This window comes from Hemitrygon akajei, chromosome 12, assembly GCF_048418815.1.
Source record: "Hemitrygon akajei chromosome 12, sHemAka1.3, whole genome shotgun sequence".
Lineage (NCBI taxonomy): Eukaryota > Metazoa > Chordata > Chondrichthyes > Myliobatiformes > Dasyatidae > Hemitrygon > Hemitrygon akajei.
The window spans coordinates 22,430,851-22,452,572 of record NC_133135.1 but is presented as its reverse complement, the minus strand read 5'-3'; the positions used below and the strand labels follow the sequence as shown (position 1 = coordinate 22,452,572).

The following is a 21,722-nucleotide window of genomic DNA, read 5'->3' as shown; positions in this document are numbered from 1 at the left end:
CTTAGACTGTCATTTTCTGAGGAATTACAGTTAGAAGGATTATCCAGGTTATGATGGTAATTGAAGCAGCTGAAGATGGTTGGAACTAGAACATTTTTCTGTAACAATATTACAAATTTTTTCATTAAGCTGTGATTGACATCCAAGAAGTAAGAACCGCAACTGTCTTTTTGTGCTGCACTTGGTGGATGATTTTCCCTTTGATTCGATTGGCTTCAATTTTGCCAAAGCTCCTTGGTGCAAAATTTGGTTAAATGTTATCTTAACTTTTTCATTCTTCACCCTGGTATATAAATTTTTTGATTATTTTTACCTCATAAGGCATATCAACAGATTTAGGCCATTCTCCCCATTGTTTCTGCTCTGCCATTCGATCAGGCTGATTTATTTCTCTTCCCCACCTCATTTTCCAGTCTTCTCCCTGTAACCTTATTATCAGCCTCTGCTTTAAATATGCGCAATGACTTGGCCTCCACAACTGCCTGTAGGAATTAGTTAATCAACCTCTAGCTAAAGAAATTCCTTATCTCTGCTCTAGAGGAAATTCCTTTTATTCTGGGGCTCTTATCTCTAATCTTTTCAATACTTGGTAGGTTTCATTCAGATCCCTCCATTCTCTGACACCAGTAAGTACAGGGCCAGAGCCATCAAACATTTCTCACATGTTAACATTCTCAACTCAGAATCAATCTTGTAAACATCATCTGGATCCTCCAGCACATTGATACTTAAGTATGGGACCTCCTTAGTGCAAAAGGTTTAAGTGGGGCAAAATTTGTTGGGTGTGTCTAGAAAGGATTCCTGATGCAGTATATGGAGAATCTAACTAAAAGAAAGGCCATACTAGATCTAGTACAAGACAGTGAACGTAGTCAGGTGATGGACCTCTCTGGATGAGCATTTCCGAGCTCCATAACCTTTAGCACAGCCATGGACAAAATAGGAGCAGACAATATGGGGAAGTATCTAATTGGGGGAGGGCTAATTTCAAAGTTATTAGTCAGGAAATTGGGAGAGTAAATTTAGTGTAAATATTTTCAGGGAAATGCATAGCAGAAATGTGGTGGTTGGTTAGGAACCACTTGCTTGAGGTTCTGTGTAGATTTATCCCTTGATACAAGAAAAAGGATAGTACAATAAAGGAGCCACAGTTGATAATAAAGGTAGAACATTTAGTTAAGAGGAAGAAGGGCGTATACTTAAGTTTTACAAAGCAAAAATCAAGCAAGCCTCTTGAGAATTGTAAGGTATCCATGAAGGAGTCACAAAAGAGACTGCATTGTCTATCCTCATTATTTCCTTAAGGTATTCCAACAGATTTGTTCGGCATGATTTCGCCTAAAAGCTGATATAGGCCTATTTTAACATGTGCTTCCAAATATCCTGAAACCTCATCCATAATAATGGACTTTAAAATCTTACCAACTACTGAAGACATGCTAATTAGCCCATGATCTCTTGTTTTTTTTGCATCCCTCCCTTATAAGGAGGGAAAGAGATATTGTTTATTTTCCCAGTTCTCTGGAACCATTATGACTCCAGTGATTAAATAATCACGATTCTTAAATTATCACTACTGATGCTTCCACAGTCTCTGCAGCTACCAATTTCAGAACACAAGTCCATTTGGTCAGGTAAATTTCAGTTTCCCCAGCACCCTCTTAGTAATAAGAACTCCCTCCTTCCCTCCCCCCCACTCCCCCACTGCTCTTAAATTTCTGGCATGTTGATGTCATCCACAGAGAAAACTGATCTAAAGTAGTCATTCAGTCACCTGCCATTCGCCATTACTACCTGACCAGCATCATTTTACAGCACTCCCATGTCCAGTCTTTCACTTCATATACAGTGGATTCTGGTTAGTTGTGCCATTGGTTAATCAGGGTAGCCGCTTATCTGAAAGAACAGAAACTATTTGAGAAAATAGCCAGGTTTCACTTCATTTATTTGGGATACTGCCACTTAATTGGGGCAGAAGACTTACTGAACAGTTTCTAACTTGCGTCAGTCACCTGCACTTGTGTGGCTGTTAGACAGTACATGTTCGGAATGTGCAGTTTTTAATTAGCATCAGTTGCACAGGTTTGTATTCAAAAAGCAGTGATTTTTGTCACTGACAAAAAATAGACAGCAGACAATTCAGAACTGTTTTGCTCACTACGTATTCAAACATCCTAGGTTGCAGATACCAGAAATCACCGGGAGTGAAAATGAAACTATTTCACTACTTCATCTGGTTAGGAACTATGAAGAATTTGAAAGTGACAGTCATCTTCAATGTCACAATGAAAATGAAGATTTGGAGGATACAGTTTTCAAAAGCATTGCATGAAGGCAGTCCATTATGTGCACTAGGCGCCTGCACTGACTTTGTTTACTTAAAGTCTGTGAAAAAATCACTGCAGCATACACTGGATGAATTCCCCCGATAACTATTAAGAACTAATTCAGTTTTATAGTACTGTAATAGTGTTGGTAGTAGAAACATACAAAGCCTACAGCACAATACAGGCCCCTCAGCCCACAAAGCTGTGCCGAACATGTATCGTCTATTTTTCTAAGTTCCATGTACCTATCCAGGAGTCTCGTTTCCGCCTCCACCAACCCCGCCGGTAGCCCATTCCACGCACTCACTACTCTTTAAAAAGTTTTTTAAAAATTTACCCCTGACATCTCTATACCTGCAAGCACCTTAGAAATACGCCCTCTCGTGCTAGCCATTTCAGCCCTGGAGAAAAGCCTCTGACTATCCACACAATCAGTGCCTCTCATTGTCTTGTACACCTCTATCAGGTCACTTCTCATCCTCCGTCGCTCCATGGAATAAAGGCTGAGTTCACTCAATCTATTCTCAAAAGGCATGCTCCCCAATGCAGGCAACATCCTTGTAAATTTCCTCTGCACCCTTTCTATGTTTTCCACGTCCTTCCTATAGTGAGCGATCAGAATTGAGCACAGTACTCCAAGTGGGGTCTGACCAGGGTCCTAAATAGCTGCAACATTACCTCACAGGTCTTAAGCTCAATCCTACTATTGATAAAGGCCAATGCACCATACACCTTCTTAACCACAGAGTCAAACTGTGTAGCAGTTTGAGTGTCCTATGGACTCGGACCCCAAGATCCCTCTGATCCTCTGCATTGCCAAGAGTCTTAACATTAATGCTATATTCTGCCATCATATTTGACCTATCAAAATGAACCACTTCACATTTATTTGGGTTGAACTCCATCTGTCACTTCTCAGCCCAGTTTTGCACCCTATCAATGTTCCACTGTAACCTCTGACAGCCCTCCACACTATCCACAACAACCCCAACCTTTGTGTCATCAGCAAATTTACTAACCCATCTCTCCACTTCCTTATCCAGGCCATTTATAAAAATCACGAAGAGTAAGGGTCCCAGAACAGATCCCTGAGGCACACCACTGGTCACCAACCTCCATGCAGAATATGACCCATCTGCAACCACCCTTTGCCTTCTGTGGGCAAGCCAGTTCTGGATCCACAAAACAATGTCCCCTTGGATCCCATGCACCCTTCCTTTCTCAATAAGCCTTGCATGGGGTACCTTATCAAATACCTTGCTGAAATCCATATACACTACATCTATGGCTCTACCTTCATCAATGTGTTTAGTCACATCCTCAAAAAGTCCAATCAGGCTCATAAGGCATGACCTGCCTTTGACAAAGCCATGCTGACTATTCCTAATCATATTATGCCTCTCCAAATGTTCATAAATCCTGCCTCTCAGGATCTTCTCCATCAATTTCAACCACTGAAGTAAGATACCCTGCCTATAATTTCCTGGGCTAAGATCCCTTTCTTGAATAAAGGAACAACATCCACAACCCTCCAATCCTCCAGAACCTCTCCCTCCCCATTGATGATGCAAAGATCATTGCCAGAGGCTCAGCAATCTCCTCCCTCACTTCCCGCAGTAGCCTGGGGTACATCCTGTCTGATCCTGGTGACTTATCCAACTTGATGATTCCCAAAAGCTCCAGCACATCATCTTAATGTCTATATGCTCAAGCTTTTCAGTCCACTACAAGTCATCTGTATAATTGCCAAGATCCTTTTCCATAGGGATCTAATTTATTCTCTATTTCATTTAAATACATAATTTATTACTCTGTTACATCGTAGTTCACCTTTTTTAATACCTTTTTAACTATTTCTATGGAAATTCGGCTGATTGGGACAGCCGCTTAATTGGGCTGAAATGTACTGGTCCTGATGTGTCCCAAATAAATGTGAAGTGGTTCATTTTGATAGGTCAATTCTTAAGTCTCTGCAACTTATTTTGATTCTGTGCTGTGGTGCCCCTTCCTTCATACCACACGGTGATGCAGTCAGTTAAAATGCTCGCCACTGTACATCTGTACAATGTCTCTGGTGACATAACAAATCTCCTCATACCCAAATGAAATGTAGCTACTGTCATGCCTTCTTTGTAGCTGCATTGGTATGCTGGGCCCAGGATTGATCCTCAGATGTACTGACATTGAGAAACTTGAAACAGCTCACTCTTTCCACTTCTGATCCCTCTACGAGGACTGGTGTGTGTTCCTTCATCTTACCCTTTCTGACTGAAGTCCACAATCAGTTCTTTGGTCTTACGAGTGCAAGGTTGCTGCTCTGACACCAATCAACTTGCTTATATCTCGCTCCTCTAGTCATCATCTGAAATTCTGCTAACAATAGTTCTGTTGTCAGCAAATTTATAGATAGCATTGGAGCTGTCCTAGCCATAGTCATGGATGCAGAGAGTAGAACAGTGAGCTCTACTCTCTAAGATGCATCTTTGAGAAGCACTTGTGTTGACTGTCAGTGAGATGTATATTATATGTAACTAATTTCACTGATATTTTGTAGGTCAGTTATAAGATTGGCAACATCTATAGCACATCAAATGACACATTAGTGACATTCTTCCCTGCACCTGGCAGTTAGAGAAAGAAGAAAAAGATCTGCACTGATTTAGTGCCTTTCACAACAACAGTATCTAACAAAGAAGATTACAGCCAATAAAGTACTTTTGCAGTGTAGTTATTTCGCTTACTTGTTTGTTCAAGCATATGAGAGTTTGTCAAGGACAGGATAGGAGGCACGCTGCACACTTAAAGAATATCCCCAACTCTAATGGTGAAACCTATGTGATCTTCAAGGCAAAGGCATTCAAAACTGTCTCTTCCACTAGTGGGTCCTTTTAATCACAGAAACCATTATTTAGCCTATTTTCTTAACCACCACATGATAGCAACAAAAGGCTGAGAACATCTGATACAAACTGAAACCCAATCACATTCTGACTCTCATGCTGAAAAGTTCCAGAATAAGCTGCATTTCTATAGTTTTAACCATAACCATTTGGAAAATTACCTATATTTTCTGTTCGGGAGAAAAAAGGTCAACTTCGATTTAGGATCTGGACATAAATGCAAGACCTGCATTTATTTCCCACCCCTCTGAAAAAATACAGGTGAAATGCTTGAAATGCTGCTGTCCTTCTAGTGAAGGCAATCACAATGCAGCGGGGGAAGGAATCAAAGATTCCAATGCAGCGGCTGAATTTCAGGGGCAGAGGTTGCAGATCTAAGAGCTGCAACTGAACAGTCTATTGGTGTGTGTATATATATATATATATATATATATATATATATATAACTAGTAGAAACAGAATCCATGATCTGCCAGTGGTGAAGAGACTAAATATACAGCTTTACATTTATAAATGTATCAGCTCCTGATACGGCTTTAGTAAACTAAATTGTGGAGGCTAAAAAAACACGAAATGCTGGCAGAACTCAGCAGGCCAGACAGCATCTATGGGAGGAGGTAGGGATGACGTTTCGGGCCGAAACCCTTCATCAGGAGTGAAGTAACATGGGATGGTCGAGGGGGGATAAGAAGTGGGGGGAGGGATAAAGTAGAGAGCTGGGAAGTGATAGGCTAGAGGGAAATGGGCTGGGGGGAAGGTGGAGAATTATGGGAAATAAAAGAGAAAGAAAGGTAGGGCTGGGGGGAGAGATTATAGTGAGGGGGGGAAAGAGAGAGAAAGAGAACCAGACTAAAATAATAGATAGGGATGGGGGTAAGGGTGGGGGGCAGGGTATCAACGGAGGTCAGTGAGTTGGATGTTCATGCCGGCAGGAAGGAGGCTACCTAGGCGGGAGATAAGGTATTGCTCCATCGACCTGCGTGTGGCCTCATCTTGACGGTAGAGGCAGCCATGGACAGACAAGTGTGGAATTGAAGTGTGTGGCCACAGGGAGATCCCGCCACTGCTGGAGGACCGAGTGCCAGTGTTCAGCGAAACGGTCTCCCAGTCTGCGGCGGGTCTCCCCAATGTATAAATGGCCACATCAGGAGCACCAGATACAGTGGAGGCTATTGGCTCAACAGACAGTAAACATATGGATAGAGTAAAAGGAAGTAGTAGTGCAAGAGAGGTTACTGAAGTATCCAGAATTTAAAAAAAGACAAAGTTTAGAAAAAAATAAACTTCAGACAACATGGAGACAAACTTGAGAAGAGGGGTGATGACTACAGGATGAAAGCTGTTATATTTGAATGCACACAGTGAAATTAGCAAGTACGACGTGGGCATTAGTCATGGCTAAAAGACCACAACTAAACATCCTATCAAAAAGTAGATGGCAGAGGTGGTGGGGTGGCTCTGTTAGTTAAAAATACAAAATCAAATCCTTAGAAAGTTGCAGAATCCTTGTGAACAGAGTTAAGAAACAGCAAGGGTAAAAAGACCCTGATGGAAGTTATATGCAGCCTCTGAACAGATTCAGGAAATGGCAATTCTACATTCGGTTTCATACAATGAAACAGATTTGATTAGAGTGGTAAAGGAACCCTTAGGAGGCAGTGATTGCAATATGATAGAATTTACCCAGCAATTTGGAAGAAAGAAAAAATCCATTGCATTGGTTTTACAGTTGAGTAAAGGAAACTAGAGGCATGAGAAAAGGAGATGACCAAATTGGTTGGAAAGTGACTCTAGCAGGGATGATGGTAGAGTACTAACAACAGGAGCTTCAGGAAGTAATTCAGAAAATGCAGGATTATTTCATCCCAAAGGCAGCAACACATTCTAAAGGGAGCATGTGGATGAGGTAAGGTGGATAACAAGGGAAGTTAAAGACAGCATAAAAGCAAAGGAGAGGGCATACAATATTGCAAAAGGTAGCAGGAAAATAAGAGAATTGGGAAAGTTTAAAAAAACCCAACAGAAGACAATTAAAAAAGCAACAAGGGGAGAAAAGGTGAAATGTCAAGGTACACTGGGGAATAATACAAGAAGGTACCATAATTCCTTTCCAAAATACCGTGTGGTATGAAGGAAGGGGCAGCACAGCACAGAATCAAAATAAGTTGCAGAGACTTGTAAATCTGTCTCCATCAGGGCACCAACCTCCATAGTGTCCAGGACATCTTCAAGGAGCGATGTCTCAAAAAGGCAGCATCCATCATTAAGGATCCCCATCACCCAGGATGTGCCCTCTTCTCATTGCTACCATCAGGGAAGAGGTACAGGATCCTGAAGACAAACATTCAAAAGATTCAGGAACAGCTTCTTCTGCTCTGCCATCGGATTTCTGAATGGACAGTGAACCCATGAACACTATCTCACTACTTTTTTTTTGCACTATTGAACTATTTTATATTTACTGTAATTCACTTTATTTTCTCTCATGTATTGCATTGTTCTGCTGCCGCAAAGACAAATTTCACAACATGTGCTGCTGTTATTAAAACTGATTCTGACGTACTACAGATATATTGCTTATTGGATGGATGGCAACCATTAGTCTCACGAGACCACAGATCTGCGCCTGGAAAGTCTTGCTTCAGCCTTTCCAGGGCACAGGCCTGGGCAAGGTTGTATGGAAGACTGGCAGTTGCCCAAGCAGCAAGTCTCCCCTCTCCATGCCACCGATGTTGTCCAAGGGAAAGGCAAGGGCTGATGCAGCTTGGTACCAGTGACGTCGCAGGAGTTGCCAGAGCAAGGTTGATGACAACGTCAGACTACCTTAGGGATTCCAGCTCCGGATTTGTCCTCAGGGTTTACTCCCGAAGCCTTTCCTGTAAGTGGGTATGACTGCAAGACAGCGGAGGTTTGAAATCAGAGTTTTCCCTCTCTTAGATGGACTGCCTTCCCAGGCTGACGAGCTCCATCTACCCGAAGCACTGGTTTAAGGTGCCAGGACCCGCCTTCGCCCATTCTTCTATCAGTAGAAACATTTTCGCCGGGCTTAGAGGTTAAGCCACAGCAGAAGGCCAGGAGTTGGACTTGGTTGTCAGAGGCTATTTGAGGTGCACGCCATGAGGAGCACTTTTTAGGTTGTGGGAACTTGTCCCCACTACTGTGTTTTCACTCCTTGGAACTATTGTGTATTACAGATCAGTTTATTACAACAGTGTATTGATGTAAAGCAATGATAAATTGTGAGATCTAAGCCCTCTTATCATGCTAGGGAACCATTCAGTAGTTTTATGGATCAAAGCTGTCCTTGAGCCTGATGCAATGCGCTTTCAGGCTTTTACATCTTCTGCCTGATGAGAAGTGGGGAAGATGAGAAAATATTTTGGATGGATTAGCTCTTTGATACTGGTTGCTTTTCAAGGCATTAAGAAGTATAAACTGATTCTGTGGAGGGGAGGCTGGGTTCCCTGATATGCTAAGCTGTGTCTGCAACCCTCTGCAGTTTCTTGTGGTCATGAGTAAAGTAGGTGCCTTACCAACCTTTGATGCATCCAAATAAGGTACTTTCTATGGTGATTTAATAAAGATTGGTGAGGGTTGAAGGGGAACATACAAAATGTCTTTAGCCTCCTGAGGAGGTAGAGTTCTGCTGAGACTTTATTGGTTGTAGTGTGAATGTGGTTAGACCAAGGAAGGCTATTGTGATGTTGTCCTAGGAACTTGAAACTCTAAACTCTTTTGGTATGAGCACCTTTGTAAACTGGAGCCTGTTCACTGCCTCCCTTTGTAAAGTCATTGACTAGCTCTTTTGATTTGCTGATGTTGAAGGAAGGGTTCTGTCATGATACTATATACTCTATCTCCTTCCTATATTCTAACTCATTGTTATATGAGTTATGGTATCATCTGCAAATGTGTGGGTCGAGGTTCCCAACCTTGGGGTCCGTGGTATTGGTCCATGGGATAAAAAAGGTTGATCTGGCCAAACGGTTGTGAGTGGAAAGGGAATAGATTTAAGGGGCTGAGGATACAGCCATGTAGGGCACCAGTAATGAGGATAATTGTGGTGGAAGTTTTGCTGCTATCCTTAGTGATTGCAGTTTGTTGTTTAGAAAGTCAGAGATCCATTTGCTTGGGGAAGTGTTGAGTCCCATTTTAGGAGTTTGAAATGAGATTGCTTGGATTTGTACTATTGAAAGTGGAGCAGTGGTCAATAAGATTGTCAATAAGTGAAGGCAAATGGGCAAGTATCATAAGAGATAGGAGCAGAATTAGGCTATTCCACCCATCGCGTCTGCTCTGCCATTCCATCATGGCTGATCCAGGATCCCATTCAACTCCATACACATGCCGTCTCGCCATAACCTTTGATGCCCTGACCAATCAGGAAATGATCAACTTCCGCCTTAGATATACTCATGGACTTGGCCTCCGTCGCAGTTTGTGGCGGAGCATTCCACAGATGCACTATGCTCTGGCTAAAAAAAATTCTCCTTGCATCCATTCTGAAAGGTCACCCCTCATTTTTGAGGCTGTGCCCTCTAATTCTGGATACCCCCACCATTGGAAACATCCTCTCCACATCCACCCTATCTAGACCTTTCAACATTTGATAGGTTTCAATGAGATCCCCTTGCATTCTTCTAAATTCCAGTGAGTACTGGCCCAAAGCTGGCAAACGCTCCTCGTATATTAATCCCTTCATTCCCAGAATCATCTGAATGCTTTCCAGTGCCAACACATCCTTTCTGAGATATGGGGCCCAAAACTGTTGACAGTACTCCCAAGTGCAGCCTGACCAGTGTCCTATAAAGATTCAGCAATATCTTAATTTTATATTCTATTCCCCTTGAACTATAATGCCAACACTGCATTTGCCTTCTTTACAACAGGCTCGACCTGTACATTAACCTTTTGGGAGTCTAGCACAAGGACTCCCAAGTCCCTTCTGCACTTCTGACATTTAAACCTTCTCCCATTTAGATAAAAGTCTGCACTATTGGTTCCTTTTCCCCAAAATGCATTATCATACATTTCTGAACAGTGTATCCCATCTGCCACTTTTTTGCCCATTCTTCCAATTTGTCCAAGTCCTGCTGCAATTACATTGCTTCCTCAGCACTACCTACCCTTACACCTATCTTGGTATCATCTGCAAGCTTTGCCACAAAGCCATCAATTCCATTATCCAAATTATTGACAAACAATGTGAAAAGTAGCGGTCATAATACTGACCCCTGCAGAACACCACTAGTCACTGGCAGCCAGCCAGAAAAAGGCCCCTTTTATTCCCACTCATTGCCTCTGAGAATTCAAATGAATGTTATCTACTGCCTCTCCTTTGTCCACCCTGCTTGTTAATTCCTTGAAGAACTCTAACAAATTTGTCAGGCAAGATTTTCCTTTACAGAAACCATGCTGACTTTGACTTATCATTAATCTCCAAGTACCCTGAAACCTCATCCTTAATGATAGATTCCAATACTTTCCTAACCACTGAGGTTGGGCTAACCAGGCCTATAATTTCCTTTTACCTTTGTCCCTTCTTAAATTGTGGAGTGACACTTTCAATTTTCCAGTCCTCCGGGACCGCGCCAAAATCAAGTGATTCTTGAAAGATCATGACCAATATATCCATCATCTCTTCAGCAACCTCTTTCAAGACTCTGGGATGTAGTCCGTCTGGTCCAGGTGTCTTATCCATCTTAAGACCTTTGAGTTTTTTACCTTTAAGACTTTTTCCTTTGCAATAGCAATGGCATTCACTCCTCCCTGACACTCATGGACCTTTGGCACACTGCTAGTGTTTTCCACACTGAAGACAGATGCGAAGTACCCATTAAGTTCATCTACCATTTCTTTGACCCCCCCCATTACTTCTTCACCAGCATCATTTTCCAGTGGTCCAATATCAGCTCTCATCTCCCTTTTACTCTTTTTATATAACTGAAAAAACTTTTGGTATCCTGCTTTATATTATTGGCTTTTGTTGGATTTTAAAAGCTTCCCAATCATCCAACTTCCCCACTCACTTTTGCTATGTTATATGCCCTTTCCTTGGCTTTTATGCAGTCCATAACTTCCCTTGTTGGCCATGGTTGCCTACTGCTACCATTTGATAATGACTTCTTCTGTGGGGAATATCTATCCTGCACCTTGTGAACTATTCCCAGAAACTTCAGCCATCTCTGCTCTGCCATCATCCCCCGCCAGTATCCTTCAATCTACCTGGGCAAGCTCCTCTCTTATGCCTCTATAATTCCCTTTATTCCATCGCGATACTGATACATGTGACTTGTGCTTGTCCCCCTCAGGTTGCATTCAGTCATACTGTATTATGTTCACTGTCTCCTAAGGGTTCCTTTACATTAATCTCTCTAATTAGATCTGGATTATTACACAACACCCAATCTAAAATGGCCTTTCTCCGAGTAGGCTCATGCACGATGCTCTAAAAAGCCATCTCATAGGCATTCAACAAATTCCCTCTTTTGCAATCCAACACCAACCTGATTTTCTCAATCCCTTTGCATGTTGAAATCCCATTACAATTGTGTCATTACCCTATAACATGCCTTTTCCAGTTTCCTTTGCAAACTCAACCCCACATCTTCGCTACTATTTGGAGGCTTATATTTGATTCCCATAATGTTTTTTTTTTCACTCTTGCAATTTCTTCACCCACGAAGATTCAGCATTCTCTGACCCTATTTCACCTCTTTCTAAAGATGTAATTCCATCTCTTACCAACAGAACCACACAAGCACCTATAGCTTCCTGCTTGTCTTTTCAATACAAGATATATTCTTTGATGTTAAGCTCCCAACTTATGGCCTTCTTTCAGCCAAGACTCAGTGATGCCCACAACATCAAACTGACCAGTCTCTAATTGCACCATGTATTCATCCACCTTATTCTGAATGCTATGCATATTTAAATACAGCACCTTCAGCCCTACATTCTTTGCCCTTTTGAATTTTGCCTTTGTGGCACAATTTATCTCTTTACTCTGTATTTGTACCCAATCATTGGCTTGTCCTTGCCTGTATTCATGTTACATCCATCATCTACTTGAAAACCTGCTGGCTCATCCTCAGTTCTATTATGTTGGTTCCCATTCCCCTACCATATTAGTTTAAACTACTCCCAACAGCTCTAGTAAACCTGCCCACAAGAATATTGATCTTCCTCGTATTCAAGTGCAACCATTCTTCTTTTTACAGGACCTGCCTGGCCCAGAAGAGGTCCCAATTATGCAGAAATCTAAATCCCTGCCCCCTGCTCCAATTCTTCAGTCATACATTTATCTGCCACCTCACTCTATTCCATCCTCACTGTCATGTGGCACAGGCAGCAACAACAGGCATGTATCAGTCAAGAGGCATGTAAAAGATGAGGATAATTCGAAGTATTATATGAGTTGTGTCGCATACCAAACAAATCCATCATAGAAACTACCTTTGTGCCTGTCTACTAATTGAAGAATCTCAAATGAACGGAAGTAGTTGCAGGATTGGGGGTTGCAATTTAAAATGCGGGTACTATGCAGAGGTGAATTTCTGGAGTTCTGATGAATGTTCAGGAGGCTGGGTCATTAATAATTTATAGAGAGGGCGGAGATAAAATTTTGAAGGAGCATGGAATTGAGCACTATGTGCAATTGTTGCAGAAGAGATGTGAATTGGGACAAATGAGCCATGATCGTATTGAATGGCAGGGCAGACTTGAGAGGCTAAGTGCCTATTATTTTCTTGTGTCCTTTCTATTACTGATTAAAACAAACCATATAATGACTTCTATCCCATCCACTTGCCCTGTCAGATCACTTTCATGTTTTGTAAGGAATGTGTACACAATCATTGTTTTTTGGTTGTTGTAGTTTAGTTATACATTATTATGTAGTCTGAAAACCGTTTAACACCACTAACATGACTGTCTTTAAATTGGCGTATCATCTAGTTAAACACACATCATTTAATGTAGAAAAGCAATAAAGTTCTGTAATCAGTGGTGTTGAAGTTTTTAAGTTAAATAGTCTGTGTCTAATTCTGGCAAATTTATAATCTGAATAATTCCGTGAGAGCTCTGTTTATGTATTCTCTCATGAGCAAAACTAAGATTTCTAAAATTTCTAATATTTCTAAAATTCCAAATTTAGATTTTTAATTATACTTGCCAATACTACTGCTGATTCTTGTATGTTCCTTTTGGAAAGAAGCTGCTTGTTAACTGGTAAGCCACGGGTGATTGACTTTTATCTGTTTGCTGACCACTGGAGACTGATTTGGATGCTACTGTGGTATGGCATATGACTCAATATGCTGCTATTTCACTATTGTAGGGATTATTACAGAATATCATAAATTGAATTATTATAATATGGTAACATGAGTTTGAAGAAACAACTATCTGTGGATCGCTTTCATTCTGGAACTCAGAATACATTGACTGTTGAGGAATGGTGCTTTGAGCCCCGAGCAATAGGATAGAATAACATCTTGGCACACATCAAAATGATTGCTGTAATAAAATTGACTGCACCTTAAACCACACACTTGTCTATTCAGTGAACTTTTGTTTCCCATAGCAAGCTCAAATATAATCCAGATTTTTGCTGTTGCTTCTGTGCAGCAGTTGCTCTTTTTTTTTCTCCACCTCATTTGTTCTTGCATTAAATTAAAATTAATTGTATAGGAAATCTTCATTACATGGCACAGCAACCAGGCATAACCTACATTTATGAGAAGTATTCCAAGAAGCCTCAAATCATAATATAAAATGAATACCCCTGGAGATGTCGGGGGTAAGTGTTTTACTCAGAGTGTTGAGTGAGTGGAATGGGCTGCAGGCAACAGTGGTGGAGGCGATTACGATAGGGTCTTTTAAGAGACTTTTAGATAGGTACATGGAGCTTAGTAAAATAGAGGGCTGTAGGTAAACCTAGTAATTTCTATGGTAGGGACATGTTTAGCACAGCTTTGTGGGCCGAAGAGCCTGTATTGTGTTGTAGGTTTTCTATGTTTCTACATATGTACCAAGCAAAAATTGATATGTAAAGAGATAACTCAGCACTTGGTCAGAGTAAGACTTAATAACCCTAAAAAGAGCAGTGATGAGGTGGAAGAGATTTAATTGAGGATGATGGCACAGCTCTCAGTAGTGAGGCAAAAGGAGCAGATTGAGCTTGTGTTGAAGAAAGCTAATTTGAAGGGATGTGGAAAATATTTCTAGGATTGATGGGTGTTAAAGAAGAGGAGTAATAGGTCATGAATTAATTTAACCAAATGTAGACTACATTTTCAAAGGGAATAGAAGAATGAGTGAGCATAATTGATGCAAGAAATAATTTAGCCATCTGAGATTTTGATGTGATTAAGATTACAGATAAAGTTTGAAGACACACGAGTAATGTATTAGAATCACTGAGTCTAGAGATGGTGCTGGAGTCCAGCAGAAATCTGTGCTTCAGGATGGCACCAGAGAGCAGCACAACTGATGGTGACGTCCTGCAGACAGTTCAAGAAACTACCTCTTGTACTTGTACTTCTACTTTCAAATATGATTCTACTACTAAGATGCGTGTGATTGGAACCTGTGATTTATATTTTGGAGGTGTGTTTTAGGGCCAGTTGATTGATCTGACACTTCACTGTCTCCAAGGGAGTTCAGTGAAGTTGGGAGTGGAGGGTTCAGCCTGCAGGCCTGAACAAAGGGTGCAATCCCTCGATCAACTCCTTTGCTTCTCTTAGATTGAGATGTTGAGCAAAGACAAGAATGGAATGCAGGCGGTTGTTCAACGCTGTCTGCCTGCTTTTGACCGGCCTTCCTTGACCTCTCACTAGCTGCTGTTGGAGGCTTGCGTTCCATGTTTGCAAGGATTGATCGGCGAGTTTCATGGCTGTGGACTTGTTTTTGGGGGGGGGGGGGAGGAGAGGGAGGTGCTTTCGGTTTATGTTGCTTGAGTTTCTGGATTCAGGTTCCTTTTTTTTGGCTATTCATGAGTGGTTTGATTTCGGGCAGGTGGGGCTCACCTAGGAGAAGAAAAATGCTGATTTTTAAACCTCCACCCATGAAAAAGGCTTCTGGAATAAATACCAAGGAAAAAATCTGGAGCCGGGGTCCCTAAGGCAGTTTAATGTTGTTTACACCTTCACACTGGCAACCTCTGCGACAACACTAGTGCCAAGCTGTATCGGCACTTGCTTTTCCTTGGACTACATCAATGATGTAGAGAGGGGGAACCTGCTGCATGGGCAACAGCCGGTTCTTCAAATCTTCCCACCCAGGCTCACACCCTAGAAAGGACACAGTCCATCCTTTACGCAAACCGGTGATCCCCGGGACCGATGGCTGCCTACTAATCAGGATGATTGACTCAGACAGGATCACTTCATTGAAGACTTGTTCTGCAGCCTGTAGTCAGCTAGGGGTTCAGAACTGGACTAAACTGAATACCACTGGATTCCTGGTTTGATATATTGTGTGTTGTACACTCGCTTTTTACCATTCGTGCAATTTGTTCTTTTTTGACCACTTTGGGGGTTTGATTTTTCTTTGAACAGGTTCCAGGGTGTTTCTTTGTTTCATGGCTGCCTGCAGGAGGGCAAATCTCAGAACTGTATTTTGAATATATATTTTGATCACAAATGTACTTTAAATTTTTGAATCTTTGAAATTTCAATAGAGTATATGTTAGGTTAGGACCACAAACAGTGATTTTATGTAGATGAAACTTTTGAATTTTGAGATGGAGGACATGCAGGTTTCAAACTTAAATTAGTTAAATGGATCACAGATTGTAACTAACTTCGAAGTAGAACTTGTCTAGAAATTAAAATGGATATTATCATAAGATGCAACAAATCTTGAGTGACAGATACAATGATAGAGGAACTCAGCAAGTCAGTTAGCAGGTAGGGAGGAGAATAAACAGTTAATATTTTTGGTCAAGGCCCTTCATCAGGATTGGAAATGAATGGGAGGGGAGAATGAATGGAGTACAGGATGGCAGGTGATAGGTGAGATGAGGTGGGAGGGAAGATGGGTTGGTAGTGTTGTGGGAATGAAGTAAGAAGCTGGGAGAAGATGTTTAGAAGAGTAATGGACTGAAGAAAAGGGCATTTAATAGGAGAGGACAAGGTACCAAGGGATAAGGGGAAAGAAGGGAACTGGAGGGAGGTAATGGGCAGGTGTGGAGAAGAGAAGTGAGAGGGTAAACAGTATGAGGAATAGAAGAAAGGAGGAGGGAGGGGGAAATTATCAGAAGTTAGGGAAATCAGTGTTCATGCCATCAGGTTGGAATTTGCTGTGATGTGTTTCTCCTGCAACCTGTATTTGGCCTCCTCTATCCCTGGCCTCCTCTACTGCCATATGTCAAAATGGGAGGTCAAATTTAAATGTGTATCTACTGGTAGATCCTGCCTTAGGGGTGGGCAGAGCAAAGATGCTCAACAAAGTGGTCTCTTAATCAGCTTTGGGTCTCACTAATGTAGAGGAGGCCATGCTGGGAGCACTGGATACAAGAGGATCCCTTCGAAGTGAAGTGTTGCCTCACTGGGAAGGACTATTTGTACCGTGAATGATGGGTAGTTAGGGAGATGTAGGGGCAGGTGTAGCACTTGTCATGCTTTCAGGGATAAATGCCAGGATGGGGACGATTGGACAGAGATTTACTGGGATGCTGCCTGGATTAGAGAACTTCTTATGAGTAAAGGTTGAGCAAGCTAGGGCTTTTTTTCTTTAGAGTGAAAAAGGATGAGAATTGACTTATTATTCAATAAAAAGTACAGACAGAGTGGGTAACCAGCACTTTTCTCCCCAGTGCAGAAATGGATAATATGTGAGGGCATAATTTTATGATGGTTGGAGGAAAAGATAGTGGAGATGTCATGTGTAGGTGTTTACTCAGTGTGGGGGTGTGGAATATGCTGCCAGGGGTAGTGGTAGAAGCAGATACATTGAGGATATTTAAGAAACACTTCGATAGGCACATGGATGAAGGCAAAATGGGGAACTGTGAGGGAAATATTAGATTGATCTTGGAGAAGGTTAAAAGGTTGTCATGACATTGTGGTCCTAATGGCCTGTACTATGCTGTACTGTCCTTTGTTCTGTTATGATTCACCTTCACACAAGCTTTATTTCCATGATGTTCCTGCATGTTTAATCATCTTAATTAAAGATAAAATTTGGATCAGAAGATTGGTTTATAATGAGTTACTTACAAAGTCATAACTGCTAGAAGTGGTGTACGATGTGTAAATTAATTTATCATTCCTTTGTCCCTTCCCTCCCTGTCTCCACTCACTAGACTTTGTTACAAAAAATGAGTTTTTACATCATAAAATGTTTTATTTAAAAACAATTGGCACCAGCAGCCTCTGGTAAGGACTTTAAGTTTAGCACTTCAAGAGATCTCCTGAAGTGCTAACTGCAGTTCTCAAACTGCTTGACCTCTGAACTTGATGCACCCAAGGTCAAGGCACATAAGATCTGAACCAGCTACTACGAGGTCCAATTACACTATTATCTACCTACTACTCCCATTTTTTCCTATTTTCCATAGTTTTCCCATGTTTATTCCCTTCCCACAGGCCTGCAGAAATGGTTTGCAGCTGCAAACCTAGCAGGCAGCTGCGATTTGTGAAATTTAGAGTTTTTCATTATTGTCCTTAAATGGATTAAACCACAGAACAGCAATCTTTTCTTTCAGTAGACATTTGCCAAATTTTTAACTTCTGGTTGGAACTAATGCAGTATGCAGTACAATTTAATGCACATCTTTGCCTTTGCTGAAGTTCATTTTTTTTAGTTAAACAGGTCACATGAGACAATTCTGAAGGGTGCATATGTATATGGGCTGGTATGTCATTAATCATTTGAAAGTGACAAGAGTATATTGAGAGCATTGTTACTTGTGCATTTGAGATCCCCTTTTTTGTAAACAAAAAAAAAGTTGCATCTTCATTCAATATGCTGGAGGAACTCGGCAGGTCTGACAGCATCTATGGAAAAGAGTACAGTTGATGTTTTGGGGCTAAGATCCTTCATCAGGACTGGGAAAAAATGATGAGTTAGAGTAAGAAAGTGGGGTGAGGGGAGAAGAACCAGAAGGTGATAGGTGAAACTGGGAGGGGGAGGAGTGAAGTAAAGAGCTGGGATGTTGACTGGTGAAGGAGATACAGGGCTGGAGAATGGGGAATGTGATAGAGGACAGAAGGCCATGGAAGAAAGAAAAAGTGGGTGGGGGAGCACCAGAGGGAGGTGATAGGCAGGTAAAGAGATAAGGTCAGAGAGGTGAAGGGGCAGGGCAGTACCAGAAGTTTGAGAAGTGTATGTTCATGCCATCTGGTTGGAGGCTACCCAGACAGAATCTGGGTAGAGGAGGCCATTGATTGACATATGGGAATGGGAAGTGGAATTAAATGGGTTGCCACTGGGAGATCCTGCTTTTTCTGGCAGATACTCGGCGAAATGGTCTCCCAATCTATCTTGGGTCTCACCAATATGCAGGAAGCCACACCAGGAGCATTGGATACAGTAGATGACCCCAACACTCACAGGTGAAGTGTCACCTTACCTGGAAGGGCTGTTTGGAGTCCTGAATGGTAGTCAGGAAGGAGGTGTAGGGGTAGGTGTAGCACTTGTTCCACTGCAAGGATAAGTGCCAGGAGGGAGATTAGTGGGGAGGGACAAATGGACAAGGGAATCGCGTAGGGAGCAATACTTGTGGAAAGCAGCAAGTGAGCCACCCATTTTAATTCCACTTCCCATTCCGATACGTCAGTCCGTGGTCTCCTCTACAGTCGAGATGAGCCTTGTATCTCTTTCACCAATCAACTTTCTAGCTCTACTTTATACCCACCCAGTTGCACCTGTCATTTTATGTTTCTTCATCTTCTTCTCTTCCCCCCCCCCCCCCCCCCCAACAACCTCTAACTTTGACTCCTCATATATAATCATATATAACAATCACAGCATGGAAACAGGCCGTCTCGGCCCTCCTAGTCCGTGCCGAACTCTTAATCTCACCTAGTCCCACCTACCCGCACTCAGCCCATAACCCTCCACTCCTTTCCTGTCCATATACCTATCCAATTTTACCTTAAATGACACAACTGAACTGGCCTCTACTACTTCTACAGGAAGCTCATTCCACACAGCTATCACTCTCTGAGTAAAGAAATACCCCCTCGTGTTTCCCTTAAACTTTTGCCCCCTAACTCTCAAATCATGTCCTCTCGTTTGAATCTCCCCTACTCTCAATGGAAAAAGCCTATCCACGTCAACTCTATCTATCCCTCTCAAAATTTTAAATACCTCGATCAAATCCCCCCTCAACCTTCTACGCTCCAATGAATAGAGACCTAACTTGTTCAACCTTTCTCTGTAAATTAAGTGCTGAAACCCAGGTAACATCCTAGTAAATCGTCTCTGCACTCTCTCTAATTTATTGATATCTTTCCTATAATTCGCTGACCAGAACTGTGCACAATATTCCAAATTTGGCCTTACCAATGCCTTGTACAATTTTAACATTACATCCCAACTTCTGTACTCAATGCTCTGATTTATAAAGGCCAGTGTTCCAAAAGCCTTCTTCACCACCCTATCTACATGAGACTCCACCTTCAGGGAACTATGCACTGTTATTCCTAGATCTCTCTGTTCCACTGCATTCCTCAATGCCCTACCATTTACCCTGTATGTTCTATTTGGATTATTCCTACCAAAATGTAGAACCTCACACTTCCCAGCATTAAACTCCATCTGCCAACGTTCAGCCCATTCTTCTAACCAGCATAAATCTCCCTGCAAGCTTTGAAAACCCACCTCATTATCCACAACACCTCCTACCTTAGTATTATCGGCATACTTACTAATCCAATTTACCACCCCATCATTCAGATCATTTATGTATATTGCAAACAACATTGGGCCCAAAACAGATCCCTGAGGCACCCCGCTAGTCACCGGCCTCCATCCCGATAAACAATTATCCACCACTACACTCTGGCATCTCCCATCTAGCCACTGTTGAATCCATTTTATTACTTCAGCATTAATACCTAACGACTGAACCTTCTTAACTAACCTTCCATGTGGAACTTTGTCAAAGGCCTCTGAAGTCCATATAGACTACATCCACTGCCTTACCCTCGTCAACATTCCTCGTAACTTTTTCAAAAAATTCAATAAGGTTTGTCAAACATGACCTTCCACGCACAAATCCATGCTGGCTACTCCTAATCAGATCCTGTCTATCCAGATAATTATAAATACTATCTCTTTTCATCATCTCTATCATCTTTTTTTCTCCAGTCCTGATGAAGGGTCTCAGCCCGAAACATTGACTTACTCTTTTCCATGGATGCTGCCTGGCCCGCTGAGTTCCTCTAGCATTTTGTGTGTGTTGCTTAGATTTCCAGCATCTGCAGATTTTCTGTAGTTTGTATCTTCATTCTTTGCCCAAGGGATCCCGCACTTCTAATCTAGGTGTATGTCCGTAAATGTAGTTATTTTATCCAGTTATTATTTTACATATATTTGATTTTTGTTTGTTAACTTCAATGCATTTCATTTTTGAGTTAATTTGTAAAATCATTGGTAATGAACTTTGAGTGCTGCCAGTAAATGATTAAACATTATTTGGGTATATCTTTGCTTTTTTTCCAGAAAATAAAAGTTTACGTCAGATGGCTCATGAACGTCTAGGAGAGCTGTTACGGGTTTTAAAGTCGGTGATCAGCAAACATCAGTCATTAAATTCAGTGGATATTCTAAGTGCGACAGGGACAGTGATTTCTAAAGTAAAAGGTAAGAACAAACAATTCAATTGCATAACGATATGTAAATTTATTTAGAGAAATATTTAATGTGGCTGAGCTGTATTAAAATAGAAATATTTAAGTACATTGTATGCAAACTTTATTTAAAAATTTGTAGATTTCATATTGCTTGATTTCTTGTGTGCTGGTTTAGCTTCTCCCACTTCTCTAAGTAGAAGAAGGTGCTGCAATAATTAGGCACATGAATTTGATACCTATTATTAAACTAAAAATTGTGCTCTTGCAGTTTCATTAAGAATCTTAGTGTTCATATTTGTTAATTTTGCACTACATTGAAGGGAAGCTGAAATTTTAACTTCAAATTCAAAAAAGAGTTGATGAAAAAAAAGTTTGTGCAAGTAAGGAAAGTATTCCTCAAACTAGCACCACCTGGTGGATTTGAATCTACATCATGACATGTGGAATGATACAGTGGATTCCAGTTAATTGGACTTTTGGTTATTTGGGGCAACTCTTAAAGAACCAAAACAAATCGAGAAAATAGCCGGGATTCCTTTCGTTTATTTGGGACACTATGCCATTCAAACGGGGCAAGAGACTTGCCAGACAGGATTAAATAGCATCAGTCGCGCCCACTTGTGTGGCTGCAGGATTAAATAGCATCAGTCGCGCCCACTTGTGTGGCTGTTAAATGCTATGTGCTTAGAGTG

At 41.5% G+C, this 21,722-nt stretch overlaps 1 protein-coding gene across 3 annotated transcripts in view; it reads left to right on the top strand.

Annotated features, from left to right (window-relative positions):
- The window catches only part of LOC140736792 (rho GTPase-activating protein 29-like), a 73,327-nt gene that overhangs the window by 12,505 nt on the left and 39,100 nt on the right, over positions 1-21,722 (top strand). For all 3 annotated transcript variants that reach the window (XM_073062720.1, XM_073062718.1, XM_073062719.1), the window contains exon 3: positions 20,900-21,040. In XM_073062720.1, coding sequence (XP_072918821.1) covers positions 20,900-21,040 — 141 coding nt within the window. The remainder of the gene's footprint in view (positions 1-20,899; positions 21,041-21,722) is intronic.